We start from the raw sequence: 19,092 nt of genomic DNA, 5'->3' as shown, positions 1-19,092 counted from the left end.
CCATGGACCCCTTCTCAGAATCATGTTTTTAAATACATAAAATAAGACACATAAGATTACAAAGGAAACAAATTATATTGAAATACAGTTGTCAAAATATTTTTTAAAAAAAGATATTCCTCGGACCTGCAAGTTAAGAACCCCTGTCCTCGAGGATCTACCATTGTGTTGAAGGCCTTCTATGCTGTTTGGCATTTTGTGGGTACCAGTCTAACATTAGGGCTCTCCATTGGGTGGCCCCTTGCTGTTACTACAGCACCCCTCCCATCATCTTTTCAGATCCTACATTTCCTGAATCATGTTTCTTGTACCTCTTCTTATATGTTGGTTATCCCTGGAAATATACTATAGCCGAATTTCATCCTCCATGTGTCTCTTGTCAACCATGGCATCACTGGCTTCTTTGGTTTTTTTTTTAGAGTTTGTAGCATTCCAAGATTCAGTCATACACAGTCAAAACTGGGAGAATTTATTTGAAAGGATGGATTTTTATGCCAGGAAGCGTTAAAAGCTCTGTGAAATTTCTTCAACATGTTCCTAGCTCCATTTAGATGAACAAGAATGTTGTTTTGCCTAAAGTAGAGTCATTATTATGGTCCTGGCTTGCGTTTTGGGAACACAACTTGCCCTCCCATATCTTCCAGGTCACCCTAATTGATGAGGACCTACTGAAGTTTTTTAAGCTTGAAGAGCTGATACTGAGTGCCAACCGAATCAGGACGGTGGACCCCATGAACTTGCCCCCAACTCTGAAGGTAACTAGTGGCCAACATTCCGGGTCTTTCAGTCAGAGCTGTGAAGGCTGTGCCCCAGACGTGCTGAGGGGTATGGCCAGCACCATTGGGCTGAATGCAAACTGCCAGTGGGGCATCCTGGGCCTTTTAAAATGGGAGCAAGGAGGAAACCCGAACCTAGAAGGGAGCTTTTTAAAAGACATTCCCAGGTTTAAGTTTGGGGGCTGAATCCAGAGAATATTTGGCATTGGTGGCAAGAGGGAATGAGGAATGCCGTTCTGTGGCCTGCTGAGTGATTGCTGAGCCAGACCCTGGTGGAGGGGTTTCGAGGAGGGAAGCAGAGCCCACCCATCCTCTACTTACCACTTCAAAGGCCTTCCTAAATGCCTGCCACCCCTTTTGCCCTTTGACTCTTCTGGAGATCCGCCTCATCTCAAATCCACAAATGTGTGATCCCCACCTCCACTCCCAGTTTTTATTTTCCTTCAAATATGAAAGCAAACTTCTAAACCTGCTACAGGGAGATTTTCTTCCCAAATTTCTATTAGCTTTCTCCACAATGTCCCCCTCCTCATCTGACCAATGAAATTTGCTACAGAGGAGTTAGGATACATTCATTTATTTAATAAACACTTATTAAGCTACTATTATTTATAGAGAACTACCCTAGGTGCTGAGGATGGGGGATGAGGGGAACTATGAAGTCTAGAGAAGACATGGTGGGGTTGAAGATAGGGGAAAAGACCCCACCTCCTAAAGTTCAAGGGAGGAAAAATCTTCACCAAAGGAGAGGGTCTCAAAAGAGGGGCCAGTTCCACAACTCTTACAGACCATCATGGTGGAAAATGTTCCTTCTCCAGAAGGATCTTCTGGGCCTCAGTCAGCAAATCATCAGGCATTGGGGACCAGTCCAGCACTGAGTGCCCTCTCAGCAGGATGTCCAGATGGATCAGCAGTCCCCAGGGCCAGCAAATTCCTAGTGCAATGCCACAATAGTATAAATGGATCAGGATGGTGTGACCATCTTAATAAAACTTTCCTTCCCTCCCAAAGAAATCATAAAAAAGGAGAAAGAACCTACATGTGCAAAAATATTAATAGCAGCTCTTTTTGTGGTGGCAAAGAATTGGAAATTGAGAGGATGCCCATCAATTGGGGAATGGCTGAACAAGTTGTGGTATATGAATGTAATGGAATACTATTGTTCCATAAGAAAAGATGAGCAGAAGGACTTCAGAAAAACCCGGGAAGACCTGCATGGGCTGTTGCAAAGTGAAAAATGTACTGTGTACAAAGTAACAGCAATATTGCAAGATGATCAGCTGTGAATGACTTAGCTATTGTCAGTGATACAAAGATCCAAGACAACTCTGAAGGACTTAGCATTAGAAATGCTGTCCATCCCTAGAGAAAGAACTGATGGTGTCTAAATACAGATTGAAACATTATATATATATATATAATATATATATATATATATGTACACACATACATACCTACATACACACATGTGTATGTGTGTAGTGGAAATTGAGGGGATGCCCATCAACTGGGGAATAGCTGAACAAACTGTGGTATGTGAATGTGATGGAATACTGTTGTGCAAGAAGAAATGATGAACAGGCAGATTTCCGAAAAACCTGGAAAGACTTACATGAACTGATGCAAAGTGAAATGAGCAGAACCAGGAGAACATTGTACACAGTATCAGCAACATTGTGTGAGGATCAACTCTGAATGACTCAGCTCTTCTCAGCAACACAATGATCCAAGACAAATACAAAGGACTTATACGGAAATATTTTTACATGATAGCATATGTATAAACTATATCAAACTGCCTACCATTTTCAGAAGAGGGGAAGGAAGGGAGGGAAGAAAATTTGGAGCTCAAAATCTTATAAAAATGAATGCTAAAAATTTTCTTCACATGTAACCAGGGGAAAAATAAAATACTATTAGAAAGAAAAAAAAAAACTTTCCTTCCTGAGTTCTATGGGTTTCCAAAGAAGGAAGGAAGGAAGGTATTTCTGGGTTTGTTTTTCCTTCTAGTCACAGCCTCTGTGATGTTCTCCTCACTTAGGTTCTGGAGCTCTATGGAAATGAAATGACCAGTATCCAGTGTTTGTGCTCTCACCCCCCTCCGGCCCTCCAGCATTTGGGCATGGGCCACAACAAACTTATTGGCTTCCTGGAAAGCCAATATATCACAGCCAATTACTGGTAATTGAAGATCTCTTAATTGGGAGGTGGGGGGGGGAAGGGGAGAGATTAAACATCCGACATTGTTGTTTCTTGGTGGATAAAACAGTTTGATTTTGGTCTTTTTATTGCCACTTCTCGGCTTATGGCTACAGACTTCAAATTTTTGTTTCTCATCCAACCCACCAAATGAGGGAAACTTTCATGGTTGTGATGCGCAGAGTCAGCTCTTATTTATAATCTATTTGGCGGGTCAGCCATGGAAAATCGGAAATCCCAGGGCATGGGGGTGGAAGGCTATCGAAGGGAACCTTGCCAAGCATTCTCCAAATAATGCAATTATGATGCCTCACGTTAGGTAGAATTTCCAGTGTCTAAGACCACTGTTTTTCCCTCTCCCATATTCAAATAAATTGCAATTCTAAATTATCGAAAAGGTGACAGGGCAAGTATCTTTTTAGGGTAGGTTGACCTTGGAAGGCCAGTCTCTATGTTCAGTAAAGGCCTGTTGAACTGAATTTCCAAGCTCTTAGAAGAGAAGAAAAACATTGATCAGTGCAAACTGCAAGTGATCCCAAATCCCACTCTTTGACCATAACTTCTGACCTCCTCCCCTTTTTCTGCTGACATTTATTTACCCAGGAGGGCCTTGACAAAATTGCTAAGGAAAGAAACCTCCATTGGGCAGTCTGGTTAACAGAGAGGGTTAGCCAGAGATAATTCACTTTTGAGATCCACCTATACGCATTGCTTCAAAGCTTAATAAATGGAACATATATCTCACATGTACATTTGCCCCCTGCTTTTTCCTGGTCTTTGGAAGAGTGTGACCCCTGTGACTGATTGTTCCTGTGCCCTCATAGACCAGGCTCTGAGAATGTCATACAAGAGGACATGTCGTCAAAGGGAAGGAAAGATTTGAGTGAGGAAGTTTATTCTGTGGGAAATTGTTACTATTTAGTGTGATTGTAAAGAGATAAGTTACCGGTGGAGAAGTTTGGGTTTTTTTTTTGTTTTTTTTGGTGGGGGGTGGTTTGGGTTGGGTTTTTTTGCTCTGGTACTTGGAGCTAAAATCTGTTTCATTTTTAGTTTGTGTCAGTGGGAAAATCCACCCTCTGCCCATCCTTATCTCTCTTTGTCCTCTTCTTTGCCAAGTCCCTAGGCTCAGCCCTTGAGAAACTAACACTCTTGACTCTCCGATATATTCTTCTTGACTGACCTCTTGCCAGAGAGGACTTTGGTCGTTTTAGCTTAGAGAAGGTGGTTGAAGCTGCTGTCGTGGGCAGCAACCTCACCTGCTTACTTCTCCAGACTTTGTGGTGTGGGTAGGAGAAGCATAAGCCTTAGAGCCAGACGGGGCCAATTTACAGATGAACAAAGGCTCCCAGAGATTTGACGTACTGCTAGGGTAGTTAATGCTGACACAGCGGTTTAAAGGTCTGCAAAGTGTTTTACATACTCTCACAACCACCCTGGGAGGTGGGTGCCATTATTAGACCCATTTTAAGATGAAGAAACTGAAGCTGGCAGAGGTTGAGTGACTTGCCCAAGGTCACACAGCTAATAAGTGTCTGGGATTAGATTTAGACCCAGGTCTTCCTGACTCCAGGTCCAACATTCAGTTTTCCTCTTGTCCTCGTTAGTACTCTTCTCTGGTTTTTGTTTTTGTTTTTTTCAATCAGCCAACAAATACTTATTGAGTATGTGCCAGGGCTGGAGAAGGTGTGGGGCCCGCACGGAAGGGTTTGGCATTTGTGCACCTGGTCTGGAGAGGCCAGAGTTAGCCCTGAGGGTGGAACAGCAGCGCCATGCTTGGAGTCTGAGGGTCTCTCTGCTACTATTAATGTCACCTTGGGCAGGTAACCTTCCCCTCTCTGGGCTTTTCTTGCCTATAAAAATAAGGGGATGAGATCAGATGATTGCTATGGTTTATAGCATTTCTGGGGACATGGGGCATATGCTTATAAAGATGATTTATGAACAGAGGGATGACATGCTAAATGCCAACCTAGTGGTACAAGATCACTTGTGCTTTGCAGATTAGGCAGGATTTCATTCAGGCCTTGTAGGTCCAGCACTTGCCATAAGACCTGCCCCAAGTAAGTGCCAACAGTCACCTGTGGGTTGATTGATTGGTGGAGAGGTAGGGACCATAGCCCACAGCAGGAGAGGACGTTAGCTAGAGATACAAGTGAACAAGAGATGATCCAAGTTAAGGTGGGATGGGCAGGGTTTTGGGCTCGCAATTTTAGTCCAATCCTATAGGCCCAAGGGACACAAAGACTATGGAAAACAGGGTCTGCATTGAGGGGTTTGATTCCTATTGGATTAAAAATTTTAAATCAGTGGTTTTTAGAGTTGCTGCAGTTTTGAAATTTGCTATACGTACACATTGATATCACGTGCACTCCTGTAACTAGAAATTACTGAACTTAGCATATGGTTAGCAGGAATATGAGTTCACATTGAGTAGAGGGAGCACTGGCTGACTGGGCGCCAGAATTCCTAGAGAGAGCTCTGGGTGTGCTGGGCCATGTCAGCCAGCCTCACTGAGTGGATTGGCCCTGGACTGTTTCACCTTCTAGGCCTAACCTGGTCTCCCTGGACCTAGGCTACAATGACCTGACTGGGTTGCATTACATCATGGCTGGCCTGTATACTCTGCCCCAGCTGAGGCTGCTGGTTCTACAGGGAAACCCTCTGTCTCTGGTGCCCCATTACCGGGGCTACACCATCGACTGCCTGCCCCAGCTCTATGTGTTGGATGACATCAGCGTCTCCCCAGAAGAGAGGCACCTGTTTCAGGGGCTCAGCTGCAAACTAGGTAAGGTGGAGGAGGGAATGCGGTAGATACTCCTCTTTCTCTCTAAACACTTTGCCTGTAATTTAGAGGTCGAGGCAGTTAGTTGGCACAGTAGATGAGTCAGGAAGATCTGAGTGCAAATTCAGCTCCAGACCTCGGCTAGGTGACAGTAAGCAATCGCTTAACCTCTGTTTGCCTCAGTTTCCCTATCTATAAATATAAGTATGATAATAGCACCTCCCTTCCAGGGTGCTTATGAAGATCAAATGAGATAATACTTATGAAATGCTTTGCAAGCCTGAAGGAGCTTATATTAATAAATGCTTATCATCATCGTCATCATTATTTTCCACTCTATTGCAAATCCCCTGGCAGGATCAGATCCTGCTAAATTGCATCTAATCCTGATGAGTTCAGGGTGCACCCCAAAATGTTAGGGTATCACCTGAAATGATGAGGAATAGACGTGCAGTTCCTGTTGCCCTGAAAGAATTCACTCGGCTAGTGTCCAAGTTAAAGAAAGGCATTTATTGGGGTGATGCACCCAAGCGGCCTTGCTCCCTTGAGGGACGGCCTCAGTGGTCTTTACTCCCCTTGGGAGACAGAGCACAGGCGGCAGGCTGTACTCCTCTAACCTTGCAGAGCGGTCCTGCTTCCCCCAGGAGGCAAAGGCGATTGGCCACCTTAAAGATCTGGTTTCAATACAATTCTGTGGAATAGGAGAAAGGGGACAAGAGAGTGGGAGGAGCAAGCTGGCCTGCAAAATGCCTGGGCCATCACCGTCGGAGGTGCCTTTATTACACAGGTAAACCAGAAGAGGAGAGGGGAGGGGAAGAGTTGTTCTGGAATGTCAGGTTAATTGGGGGTGCTTTGTGAAGGCGCACAGGGAAGTCCTCGGTGGAGGTTTCAATGCATAGTCTTGTTTGATCACTTTTCTGGCTGGTCACACCCTGCATCTTATCTCCCATCTCCCATCCCGCATCCTGCCTGCCCCATCCACCTCGAGCACTGCTTTCTACCTCGGCAGGCCGAGGGAAGTCTCCCGCTTCTACAGCCAGAAGGGACTCCCGGTTTTTATCCTTGTGATCAGGTCTCCTTTTGGTGGGAGCTGTCTGAGCCACCCGCAGCCCAGAAAATAGCGCTTTAAACTAAAACCTTCCTTGGCTCTTGGTAGGTTTTTTGCCGACTAAAGACTACCCCCTTGTGGCCAGTGCCCCAAGCTACATGAGCCTTCCCAAGGTCAGGGCTCATGTTGGGGGATAGGTGATGGAAGAATCATCCCTTTCCTACCTCTCCCAGTCACTTCCCTGGCACCACGCGGATACCTCCATCCCCAGATTTTTGTGGACTGACACCCACCTCCCCATTGCAGGATTTGCAGAAGAAGAAGCCCATTTAATAGTGACTATGAAGAATGTCACAGGTGTTTTGGATTCCTCTGTCTTGGACCCAGAACCAACGATTGAAGGCCCTTATATTGTTTATAGCTACTATGTGACGTATAATTTTGTCGAGGATGAAGAGGACACTGGGAAGGAGTATGCTAGTAATACGGAAGAGGTAGGTGAGGGTCCTTCTCTAGAGAGTGGGGGGCATAGAGGGGAAGGGAGGGAAACACTACTTAAGCCCTGCTCCCCAAGCTAGGTGGCTGAGAGGATAGAGTACTGGGCTTGGATCTAGGAAGACCTGAGTTCAAATCTGGTCTCAGACACTCACTAGCTGTGTGACCCTGGGAAAGTCACTTAACCTGTTTGCCTTAATCTGCCGGAGAAGGAAATGGTAAACCACTCCAGTATCTTTGCCAAGAAAACCCCATGAACTGTATGATCCCCAGGATCAGGAAGAGTCAAACATGACTGAACAACAGTAGCTCAGCCCCCCAGCCCCAAATCTCCTTCTTTAGATGGGCAGCCTGGTCTTCTTTTCCCTTAGAGGCCTTTGCAGTTAGGTGACTTCCCTAATGGAAACCAGAGAAGGGGTTAACATGCAGGGGCTCCTTTGACTTGTGGCCCCATTAGACATTCCTGTAGCAACCAGCATGGTGGATGGTAGACCAGCTGGCCCTCGGTTTATCTCCTAAGCTCCCTAGCAATCAGTCATCCTCTGGGCTATGGATTCCCCACAGAAGCCCCTGATGATATGGGTCAAGTTTTGCCATAAACCTTTAGCATTAACCTGGTTATGCCTAAGTCACCCCCAATAAGAGGAACTCATTGATGTAAGAGTGCTAGGACCCTGCTCACCTTCAGGTCATTAATTCAACATTGAACTTTGTAATTTGCTTATTTAATCCAGGGTTTTTGCTGCTGTTCAGTCGTGTCCAACTTTCCACGACCCGACTTGGGATTTTCTTGGCAGAGATACTGGAGTGGTTTTGCCATTTCCTTCTCCATCTCATTTTACAGATGATGAAACTGAGGCCAACAGGAAGAGTTACATGACTTGCCCAGGGTCACACAGCTAATAAGTATCTGAGACCAGATTTGAACTTGGGGAAGATAACTCTTCCTGACTCCAGGCCCTGGCGAGGATGTCTCGTTTCAATTGCATTGGGTAAAACCTCTCTTCAACAGGGCACACTGGTCATCTTTGTATGTCTCCTGGCAGGTTAACAAACTCCACGAAACCCCGCTACTGTCAACCATGCTTTCCAGGGAGGCCAATGGTGAAACTGAAGCAGATCCCCGGCTCAACCCAGGCCCAGGGTAAGGATGGAAACTGCTGGGGTCATTGAGGTCTGAATAAGCCCAGGAGGAAGGGGAAAAAAATTTGCATCTTTATTTTCACTAACCTCTTACTATAATTAGTATTTCCATCAGTTATTATTTTTATTAAAATATTATTCTGAGAAAAGGTCTGTAAGCTTCACCAGACTTCCAAAGCAGTCTTATAAACTGTAACTTTAACCTTCCCCAGAAAGGTGAAGAACTGCTACCCTAGATATTGGTTTGCAAGGCCAAGCCGTGGGCCTCAGTATTCTAGAGTAGGATTATATTCCTGATCGCTCCTTACCCAGACTATTCACTGTCCTCTTCCCAGTATCAACTGTCTGTTAGCCAGAATAATCAAGGAAGGAGGGAATGGTGGCTGGTTTGGAGCTAATTATATTTTCTAGTTTGCTGAGGATTTTTAACCAGAAAGTTCTTTTGTTGTTGAATATTTTTTATCAAGTATATGAGTCTAATTCTAGGCAGAGTAAACCCAGTCTTTTATTTTTAAATTTTTTTCTGGCATCAACAAAAAAATTCAGATTCATAAACAATAATAAAAATGATTATATGTGAAACCATGAACTCCCACTAGTTCTGTTTAACCGCTGGGGTACTGATGATCAGAGTCCTGGTGCTATTCAATAACCAGATCTGATTGCTGTCAACCCACCGATCATCCCCTGAGGTTACACCCACTATACAAGACTAGAGGTCACTCTAGGAGTAATGCTAAACTCTCTCTGGTCCTCAGAGAGCCAGCTACCTCTGTCCCCATTCCTCTGGGGAACAACGCTTTCCTCCTCAGTGTAAGGACAGATTTCTCCAACAGACTGTTAGTTGAGTGTGCACGTACACACACACACACACACACACACACGGAAATTTCTTCCCCTTGCATTTCCATTGAAATTCTTCACAAAAAAAGCAGCCTCCTGTCCAGGTGATGTCCCTGCCAGCCTGCCCAGTCCTCATTTCCCATCTTCAATTAGCCACTCCTCAGCTAGTAAAGAATAGGCTGGGCGTTATGTACATTTCTGTCCCCGGCTCCCTCCGAATACAAAAGGCCTCAATTCTCTGGGGACCTCTTCCTTCTCTGGCTCATTGGTTCCACCCATGGGGTACCTGGGAACTTCAGTAACTGGCATTCCCTCAAGAGTAGCTCCCATTCACAAGAACCCAGGCTCACAAACCTCAATAAAGCATTTTCTTTAAAAAGAAGGCAGAGGGAAGTGAAAGATTCCTTGTCAGGCAGCCCACTGCCCGCCCCTGCACTCAGGCTTACAACCTTGCCCAAGGGAGGCTCTAGCCAGGGCCCTGCCGAACCAAGGGATGGTTTTTCCCATCACTTTTCTCCCCTCAAGTCCCTTCAGTCTGGGCCACCTGGCCTTTGCTCCAGTGGCTCTTGGCAGGCCCTTCTGGGATCGGTAGCTGCTCCCTGACTTTGTTTTCTGCCCCTAGCAGTTCAGCTCAGCCCCTGCTTTTGCTCTTTTCAGTCCCACTCCCTGTAACTCAGCATCTTGGCAGACTTCTGAGGCCTCAAAGTCAGCATCTTCATTCCTTTGGAAGCTTTATTTCCCATGCCCAAATGCTGCAACCCCTGCCCTTTAAGCCAGAGGTCTTTCAGGATGCTTTGGGAATGCTGCTTTTTTGCCTTCTTCAAAGAGGTGGTTGTATTTTGCACCATAAAGATTTATGGTGAGGTAGCACCATTTGTCCTTTCTTTACCCCAGCTTCTGGGGGGTAAATCCCAAGTTAACAGCTATCCCCTGGCTCCCCCCTGAATCTCAGGGATCAGATTCTCTGCTCATTTCCCCCCTCTGGGCATTGTTTCTTTGTCCTCCGTCAGGGTCCTACCCTCAGGTAGCCAGGCTCCAGCTTCAAATGACTAGGGAACTGCTTTGTGAGAGGTCTCCAAAGGAAAGGCCGAGCACGGTGCCGCCCATTCCTAACAGGATGGTTTTGAGAGAGTCACATTTGGTATTCCTTACTGTATTTGCATAGGATTTGCCTAAAGTGGCCCAGACTGAGTCACTGAGTGGTGACCCCTTATCTCTCTCTCACCTTCAAACTGATAGACTATAACAGATGGCTGTTCTAAGAAATTCCTTATCTAGCTCTGCATATGGTAGATTGAGGAGCACTGGGACCCTCTGAAGGTAGAGGCTGAACCCCTATGGACAATGATTGAACTTATTCCTCACCGATGAGCATGCCCCTACTCCACAGTGATGCTGAACCCCTGGCTTCTAGGCTGCCACCCAAGGCATCGAATAGAGCTCTGGGCCTGGAGTCAGGAAGACCTGAGTTCAAATCTAGCCTAAGACACCCTGGGCAAGTCACTTAATTGTTGCCTGCCTCAGTTTCCTGAAATGGAGATAACAATAGCACCTCCCTCCCAAGGTTGTGTGAGGATCAAATGAGATAATATTGTAAAGTGTTTGGCAAAGAGCCTGGAGCACAGTAGGCACTTAATAAATACTTATTTCCTTCCCTCCCTCTTTCCTTCCATCTTTCCCTCGCTCTCTCCTTCTTTCCCTCCTTCCTTCCTTCCCTCCCTCCCTCCCTGCCTCTCTCCTTCTCTCCCTTCTTCCCTTCCTACTTCCTTCCTTTCTTCCTTCCTCCCTTCCTTTTTCCTTTCTTCTTTCCCTCCTTCCTTCCTTCCCTCTCCTTCCTTTCTTCCTTCCTCCCTCCCTCTTTTCCTTCCCTCCTTCCTTCCCTCCCTGCATCCCTCCTCTCCCTTCTTACCTCCCTACTTCCTTCCTTCCCTCCCCCTCCTTCCTTCCCTCTTTCCCTCCCTCCTTCCTTCCCTCCCTCTCTCCTTTCCTTCCTTCCTTCCCTCCCTCCCTCCTCCCTTCCTTCTTCCCTTTTTTCCCATGACCTGCTTCTCTGCTCACCTCAGTACACTCCCCACAGAGATACCTTTGGTCTTGCCATCACCCACACATGTACCCCTTGTGTGTTCTTAAACTCTGAAATTGCTTGATCAAATCATGATCTGTTGTCATTCCGCCTCTCTCTCTGCCTTGCAATCTTAAAACCTATTCTTTGACCTCACCTCACCCTCCAATGCCTTCACCCCCTGATTCTTTCTCAGCACCAGCTATACTCTCCTCCCGTCACTCTCTTGACTCCTTGGTGAACAGTTCACCTCTCTACTCCTCTCTTAAGGCTCTTTGCTCTATCACTGCTTTGCTCCTACTCATGCGCTGTGCTGAGTGAGTCCTCTGCTCATTGATGTGATATCATTTCAACTAGGTTGAATTGAATTGAATTCAAGTGCGTTGAACACTTCCCAGTCTTACTCCTTTTACACTTTCCATCCCACTCACTAGAACCACTTTTCCAAACATTTTCATCCCTCCTCAAACCTACCATGGTTCTCCTCCCCATTCTCTTAGTCGAAGACCTTAATTTATATTTTACACACACGCGTGCACACACACACACACAGACACACACACACACACACACAAAATGGAGACCATTAGAGGTCACTCTTTCCTCCTCTTCTGAGTCTTGCATCATTCAGATGCCTTCCTCTGCTTTCTCCTCCATCACCACTGTTTCAGGAGAAGTGGCCTTCCTTTCTTTTTTTCCTTTGGAGGCAATTGGGGTTAAGTGACTTGCCCAGGATCACACAGCTAGTGTCTGAGGCCAGATTGGAACTCACGTCCTCCTGACTCCAGGGCCGGTGCTCTATCTACTGCATCACCTAGTTGCCCCAGCCTTTCTAGGTTTGCAGAGAAACACCTCTGCTTGCGCCTCGGGGTCCCTTCCATCCCATCTTGTCCAACAGATCACCCTCTCTATATCATCTGCACGCTCACTAATCTTCAGTCTCTCCCTGACTACTGACCGCTTCCCTCCTGCCTCCCAATACCCCCATATCTTCCTGATGTTTCAATGCCACCTCCCCCCACTTGATTTGACCATGCCCACCAGCTGTCCTCCTTTACCTCACCTCCTTTTTGTGACTAACCTCTTTGAGAAGGCCACCTGTATTCAGTACCTCTTTCCCCTTCCCTATCACTCTCTTCTTATCTTTCTACAGTCTGATTTTTGACCTCATCATTCAACCAAAACAAAAGTATCAAAATTACTCACTATCTCTTCATCACCAAATCCAATGGCCTTTTCTCAGTCCTCATCCTTCTTGACCTCTCTGCAGCCTTGGACAATATTGGTCACTCTCTTCTGGATGCACTCCTGTCAAGGTTTTTGTGACCTCATCTCCTCTCATACTTAAATGTGCCTTCAGTTAAAGAGCTTAAAACAACTTGTCAAAGCTTAATGTTTCCTTCCTCTGCTCCCCAACCCCACACCATGTTGTTCTCTCTCTCTGTCTTCTTTTTTTTTTTTTTTTGGTGAGGCAATTGGGGTTAAGTGACTTGCCCAGGGTCACACATCTAGTGAGTGTTATGTTATGTTGTTCTCTCTTAAAACTACATATTAACAATTAAATATTAGGACCAAACTTTAGTCTGGTGGCCTTGTTCCCACCTTAATGAGAAACTTCATTAGTCTTTTTTTTCTTTTCTTTTTCTTTTTTAACTATCAATCTGAAACAATGCACTGTCCTGAAATCTTGTTACATCATTCTTACCAAAGGCCTAAGTATTTTCTGTGAGGAAACCAGGTAAAAATTTAAGAAGAAAAAACTAGAAACTAGAAACATAGATTTGGATGCTAATCAGACATAGAACAGGAACATCTTAATCTAATTAAGATTATTCCCTGTTTCTACCCTTGAGTGGATTGAATTGTTTAGAAAAAATGTTTTTCCATCTTAAGTGACTAAACTTGGGTTGATAGTATAGATTCATCAAACAAACAAGAATGACTTGGGTCAAAAAGAGATTTTCAAAGGCCAGACGGATTTCTGTCCCTTTGGATTTTCTTTCTTTCTAAGCAGAGATTCTTAGAATTAGAATAATTTAATTAACAAAATTGTCTTTGACAGGCTTGTTTCCAAAATGCGAAATGCAGAATTTTTCTTCCATGCTTCTTATACATGTTACAGGAAGCTTCTGTAAAATGACAATGACCACGCTCAGTCCCGGAGAGGAGATGAGAAAATGCATCTCTGCCCTTCCTTAACACAGAACCCCGGTGTATGGGCATGATTAAAATGATGTTCTGTCTTGCTGAACTTTTTCTCCTCTTTTAATTTTTTTTTTAAATAAGGGATAGCTCTATGGGAAGGGAAAGGAAGAAAGAAATGTTTGAAAAAGAAGGTGATGTTAAAATAAAAGATGTCTGGGGACAGCTAAGTGGTGCAGTGGCTAGACCTCTAGCCTTGGAGTCAGAAGGACCTGAGTTCAAATGTAGCCTCAGACACTTGACACTTACTGGCTGTGTGAGCCTGGGCAAATCACTTAACCCTGATTGCCTCATCAAAAATAAAACAAAAAATGTTGATACACATTTTTTTGAGAAAGCTTGTCCACCCCTTTTCCACTAATCCATAGTTTATGGGCATAGCCATCATTTTTGATGGTTATTTGAATGTCTTTCTTTGCCCCCTCCTGCAAAGGTCAGTTCTCTTTAGCACGATACGAAAACCTTGGACCGATATTATTGAGTATAATTATAAGATGAAGCATACCCTGAAGGACCTGGTGCCACTGAAGGCCTTTCTGTTGCTGGGAACCAACATCACCATAGTGGAGGAAAAGGTAATGATCACCTCATAAGGAGTGAGTGGTTTCCAGAGGGAGCCCACCTTCACCGTCCCCAATCCTGAGCCGTACCTGAGGGTTGTTCTGGGGTAGGGTGAGGAGGCCTGGGATGGTCCTCATGTCTTCTTACAAAGCTGTTTTCCTTAGTGATGCTCCTAGAGAATGGATAACTCCTTATTCACCAGGACGGGATGTACTTAAGGCAGGGATAGGGAACCTTAATTAAAGGATTTGTTCTGTGAAGTTTGCATTCAGTCAAAGGCCACACTTGAGGATCTCGAACTGACTTAATGGATTCCTTCCTGCTTACTGCAACATAATGACCTACTAAGGGGCTTCCTGAAGGTGGCTTTTGCCTTTTGAACACAGTGCCTGGCACATAGTAGGTACTTTATAAATGTTTCTTGACAGACTGACTGAACCTTTGGTCTCCCTGAGTGCCCTAGGAAACCCCTGTAAGGCTGATATCCATATTCCCCAGACCACTCAGTCGAGTGAATGATGGAGGAGGTCTAGGTAGGGAATATTCATCCGAGATCCCTCTGGTTTCCCTAGATAGTTTCTTGGCAAATTCTTCCTACTCCAGTGGAAAGTCCCCCAACCACCAAGAAAGGAAAAGGTGAGAAAGACAAGAAGGAAAAAGAAGACAAGGAAAAAGAGAAAGACAAGAAGGAGAAAGGGAAGGACAAGAAGGAAAAAGAGAAGGACAAGGAAAAAGAGAAAGAGAAGGACAAGAACAAGAAAAAGGGGATAGAGAAAGAAAAGGAAAAGGAAAAAGAAAAAGAAAAGGAAAAAGAAAAGGAAAAAAAGAAGGTAGGTAGTGATAATGGGCCATGATCTCCTGGCATTCGATGATGGGATAGGGTCAGAGTGTGTCCCCCCATTTCTCTCTTACATTTAATGAATATTAGCTCTTCATTTCCAATAAATTTTTTCTCATCAATTCTCTTATAAATATTTTAAACTCAAATAGATATATTTTTATCAAAGGCCTTTTAAGAATTTCACATAAACCCAAAGGATTTTATTTTTATTGAAATTAAAGGAATTCTTTTCCTAATATTAAATCATCTTTGCTAGACAAGGATGTGTCCCCACACAATCTTCTCCTCCAAACTCTTTCTAGACTCTGCTCAACCTAATCCTTCTATTCTTTCTCCATAGGAGAAGTTGAAAAAAAGGAGGGATATACCTAAGGAATTTCATCAGGATCCCCCCATTCTGCGAGTCTTGGGGAGTCAGCTGCTCAGCCTGGAGCCCTTGCTGTCTGGGGAGACCCTGGTGTCCTCTCTGTGCAATTTTGGGACAGTCCGTACAGCTGAAACTGACAAAATGACCTATCTAAGGGTATGGCCACTGACGCTCTGAGATCCCCTGCTCTGTCACCATCAGCCTGCGGCCAGCTCCCCAATTCATCTCGCTTTCCCCGACATGTTCCTTAGTTGACGATCGACCTTAAAGAGGAGGGTCAAACCCAGCAGGGAATAAAAACTCGACCTCTATCCATCACCATGAAAATACAAGACAGTGTTCTGTCCTAGCTTATTCTTCCCCTGGTCTGATTTGGCTTTTGTATTTTAACCAAAAAAGCCCACTTACATAGAGGAAAGAATCTGTCGGGGGAGAGAATTGGACAAGCAAAATGAATGTTCCCTCCCAGGCTCCTACAACACACATTGATTGTCACCATGATCCAAAGTCCTTCATTGACCTTAGATGCCAAGTCTCCAAGAGGCATCTCAAGAGATGCAGAGGAGGAAGAAAGATTGACATTGGGAATTAGGAGAAAGCCAAGGCCTAGCTACCCTAGAATTATAACCATGGAATGTCAGAAGTGTTAGTGATGGAACATAGGATGTTAGACCTTGAAAGATCTAATTCAGGGAGCAGCTAGTTGGTGCAGTGGATAGAGCACTAGCTCTGGAGTCTAGGAGGACCTGAGTTCAAATCCAGCCTCACACACTTACTAGCTGTGTGACCCTGGGCAAGTCACTTAACCCCATTGCCTCAAAAAAAATCTAATCCAACCCCTCATTTTGTGGAAAGGAAATTCAACTATGGTTAAATCAACAAACCTTTACTAAATATATGCTATACTGAGGCCCAGAGAAGGAAGTGAAGGGATGAATGCCACACCTAGTAAATGGGAGAGCCAAGGCTAGACCTCAGGGTTTCTGCCTTAACCATTCCAAAAAAGATCCTTTTTTGCCCTTTTTCAGGACCAAAGGACAAAGAACAAGAAGGGTGCAAAACAAAAGGTGAAGGACAAAGGTAATTGGTTTGGGATGAGAGCAAAGAAACAGATATCGCTGGAGCACTGGCTATGTGCCAGGCCCTACTGGTAAAGAAATCTAAGACACGGTGCATGCCCACAAGAAGCTTACTTTGTGATTGAGAGTAGGGGAGAAACCCTCAGGAAATAATGAAGGCTTCTAAATTTCTCTCAGATACTCCATTGGAGCTATAAAGTCATCAATGTGAATATCCCCTCTAAAAATTAAGATTGCAACCTGTTCGTGCCTGCCTGAATGTGTGCACCTAACTCATTCCCATATCATTCCCAAAGTTGGCGCCTTCCTCACTTTGTCTTGCATTAGGAGGATACCAATGGTTCTCACAAGTGGTCGTGCAGTTACCCCTCACTCTCACCATATGACCAGTCTATCTTTTTCCAACATAGACTTCTCTGATGACATCCTTTGCATTGCTTCTCCTTCATCATTCTTTGTAATCTGTTGCCTGCTCAAGCCCAGGAAACTCCCTCTGGCCATGCAGATCAGCCCCTGATCTGCAGTGCCAGTCTTAGAGAGTTGTCTGGTCTGCTTAAAGGTTCAGTGAATTGTCTGTGGTCATGCAACTAGCATGTGTCAAAGCTGGACCTTGAACTCAGGGCTTCACAATTCCAAGGCCAGTCCTCTATCCACTTTACAGAGGGCATCTGTTTTAAATGGATAGAAAACTAAGCAGACCTGGGTTCAAATCTCATCTCTAATGCTTACCATTTTGTGACCTTGGGCAACTTGATTAATGTCTCCTGTCTTGAATTTCTTTATCTATAAAATGAGAGTATTGGACTAGATCAGAACTCATGGTCCCAGAGTCCTGAGTGCAGGCCAGAACCAGATAAAAATGTAATTGGGAAATGTTCGACAAAATTAATGAAAATACATTACAACATAGAGGATGTTGATCTGTGGTTTTCTAAGTCAGTATGTGGCCTGAGGGGATCTGTTTCTATTTGAATTTGACACCATTGGACTAGATGAGGTTAGAGAGGAGGAAAGTATGAGACTGGAAAGTAGAATGAGGTCAGGTTATAAAGGGTTTTAAATGCCAAACAGAGGACTTTTACTTGAGGGAAGATAAATACTAGTATGTCATGAAGGTACAAATGACATTTGACAATGAGTTGGGTGTGTTAGGTCAGTGAGAATGAGGAGTTGAGGATGACCCCATATTCTGAATTTACATGATTGGGAGGGTAGTAGGGCCATCATTGGGAACATAAAGGTTTGGAATAGGGATGGATTTTTGGGGGAAACATAATGAATTCTTTCTTTCTTTATTAGTTTTCAACATTCACTTTTATAAGATTTTAAGTTCCCAATTTTTTTCTCTCTCCCTCCCAGCCTTCCCACTCCCCAAGATGGTAAGCAATATGATATAGGCTGTACGCATATAATCATATTAAACATATCTCAAACATAGTGAATTCTGAGATTGAGATTTCTATGGAACATCTAGGTTTGAAGTGTCTAATAGAAAGTTGGTAAAGTGGGACTGGCATTCAGGAGAAAGACGAGGGCTAGATATATAAATCTTGGAGTCACCTAAATAAATGGTGAATTAAATTGCATTCCAGAGACCATGACATAACAAGGAACCGTTAAAGGTAATGAGGATGTTTATCCTAGAGAAGAGAAGGTTTAAGGGAAACAAGATATTTGTTTTTGAGTACCTGAAGGGAGGCCATGTGAAGGATGAGTGGACTAGTTCTTTGCCCCAGACGGTAGAACTTGGCACAATGGATAGAAGTTTCAGAGGTACCTGGAACATCTTGAACCGGTTGTCCTGTAGATGTCTTAAACTCGACATATCTACAGTGGAACTTATCTTGTCCCCCCCAAACTCTCTCCTCTTCCTGACTTCTCATTATCCTCCCAGTCACCCAGACTCACAACCCATGTGTCATCCTCACTCTTTCTCATCCCCGTGTCCAATCTGTTGCCAAGGCCAGCCAATTCTGCCTTCACAGCATCCGTTTTATCTGCCCTCTCTGACACAGGTGTTCATCACCTGCTGGTCTCCCTTCCACAAATCTCTCCCCACCAGAGTCCACGCTCCACCCCAATGTTAAATTACCCTTCCTAAAGTACAGGTCTGATAAAGTCACCCCCTCTCCCTATCCGGTAAACTCCAGTATACCCCAGCCCCTTCCTGCCTTTCCAGTTCTGCTCATACCTTAGTCCCCACCACGTCCTCTACAGTCCAGGGATTCTGGTCTCTTTGCCGTTCCTCCCACATGGTGCTCCATCTCCAGACTGAATTCTCACAGTCTGTGCCCCATCTCTGCCTCTTGGCTTCCCTGGTTTCCTCATGGCCCATCTAAAATGCCACCTTCTGCAAGAATCTTTTCCCAGTCCCCCTATCAGCCAGTGCTTTCCCTCCGATATCATTCACCTTGTACGCATCTTGTATGTATATAGTTGTTTACATGTTGTCTTCCTTCATTAGACTGTGAGCACCTTGAGAGCAGGGGCTGTCTTTTACCTCCCTCTGTATCCCTAGCACTTAGCACAGTGCCTGGTGCATGGTAGATGCTTGATAAATGAGTATTGATTGATTGACTGACTGATATTTGGAGGAGGACCAAAGCAAACCTCAGAAAGGTAGGGATGAACCCTGCACTTAATCCACCTTGCATTAGCAACTAACCATCTTTGAATTATTCTAAATCCTCCTTA

General features: G+C 44.6%; 1 protein-coding gene across 1 annotated transcript in view; it reads left to right on the top strand.

Annotated features, from left to right (window-relative positions):
* Positions 1–19,092, top strand: part of LRRC43 (leucine rich repeat containing 43) — a 54,842-nt gene that overhangs the window by 35,420 nt on the left and 330 nt on the right. The window contains exons 6-14 of the mRNA XM_027853519.1: positions 645–755; positions 2,818–2,957; positions 5,522–5,760; positions 7,112–7,299; positions 8,347–8,444; positions 13,984–14,125; positions 14,684–14,819; positions 15,294–15,475; positions 16,348–16,399. Coding sequence (XP_027709320.1) covers positions 645–755; positions 2,818–2,957; positions 5,522–5,760; positions 7,112–7,299; positions 8,347–8,444; positions 13,984–14,125; positions 14,684–14,819; positions 15,294–15,475; positions 16,348–16,399 — 1,288 coding nt within the window. The remainder of the gene's footprint in view (positions 1–644; positions 756–2,817; positions 2,958–5,521; positions 5,761–7,111; positions 7,300–8,346; positions 8,445–13,983; positions 14,126–14,683; positions 14,820–15,293; positions 15,476–16,347; positions 16,400–19,092) is intronic.

Source organism: Vombatus ursinus, unplaced genomic scaffold (assembly GCF_900497805.2).
Source record: "Vombatus ursinus unplaced genomic scaffold, bare-nosed wombat genome assembly UNPS02009994.1, whole genome shotgun sequence".
Taxonomy (NCBI): Eukaryota; Metazoa; Chordata; class Mammalia; order Diprotodontia; family Vombatidae; genus Vombatus; species Vombatus ursinus.
The sequence above is the reverse complement of the archived record's forward strand: the minus strand, read 5'-3'. Positions and strand labels throughout refer to the sequence as shown.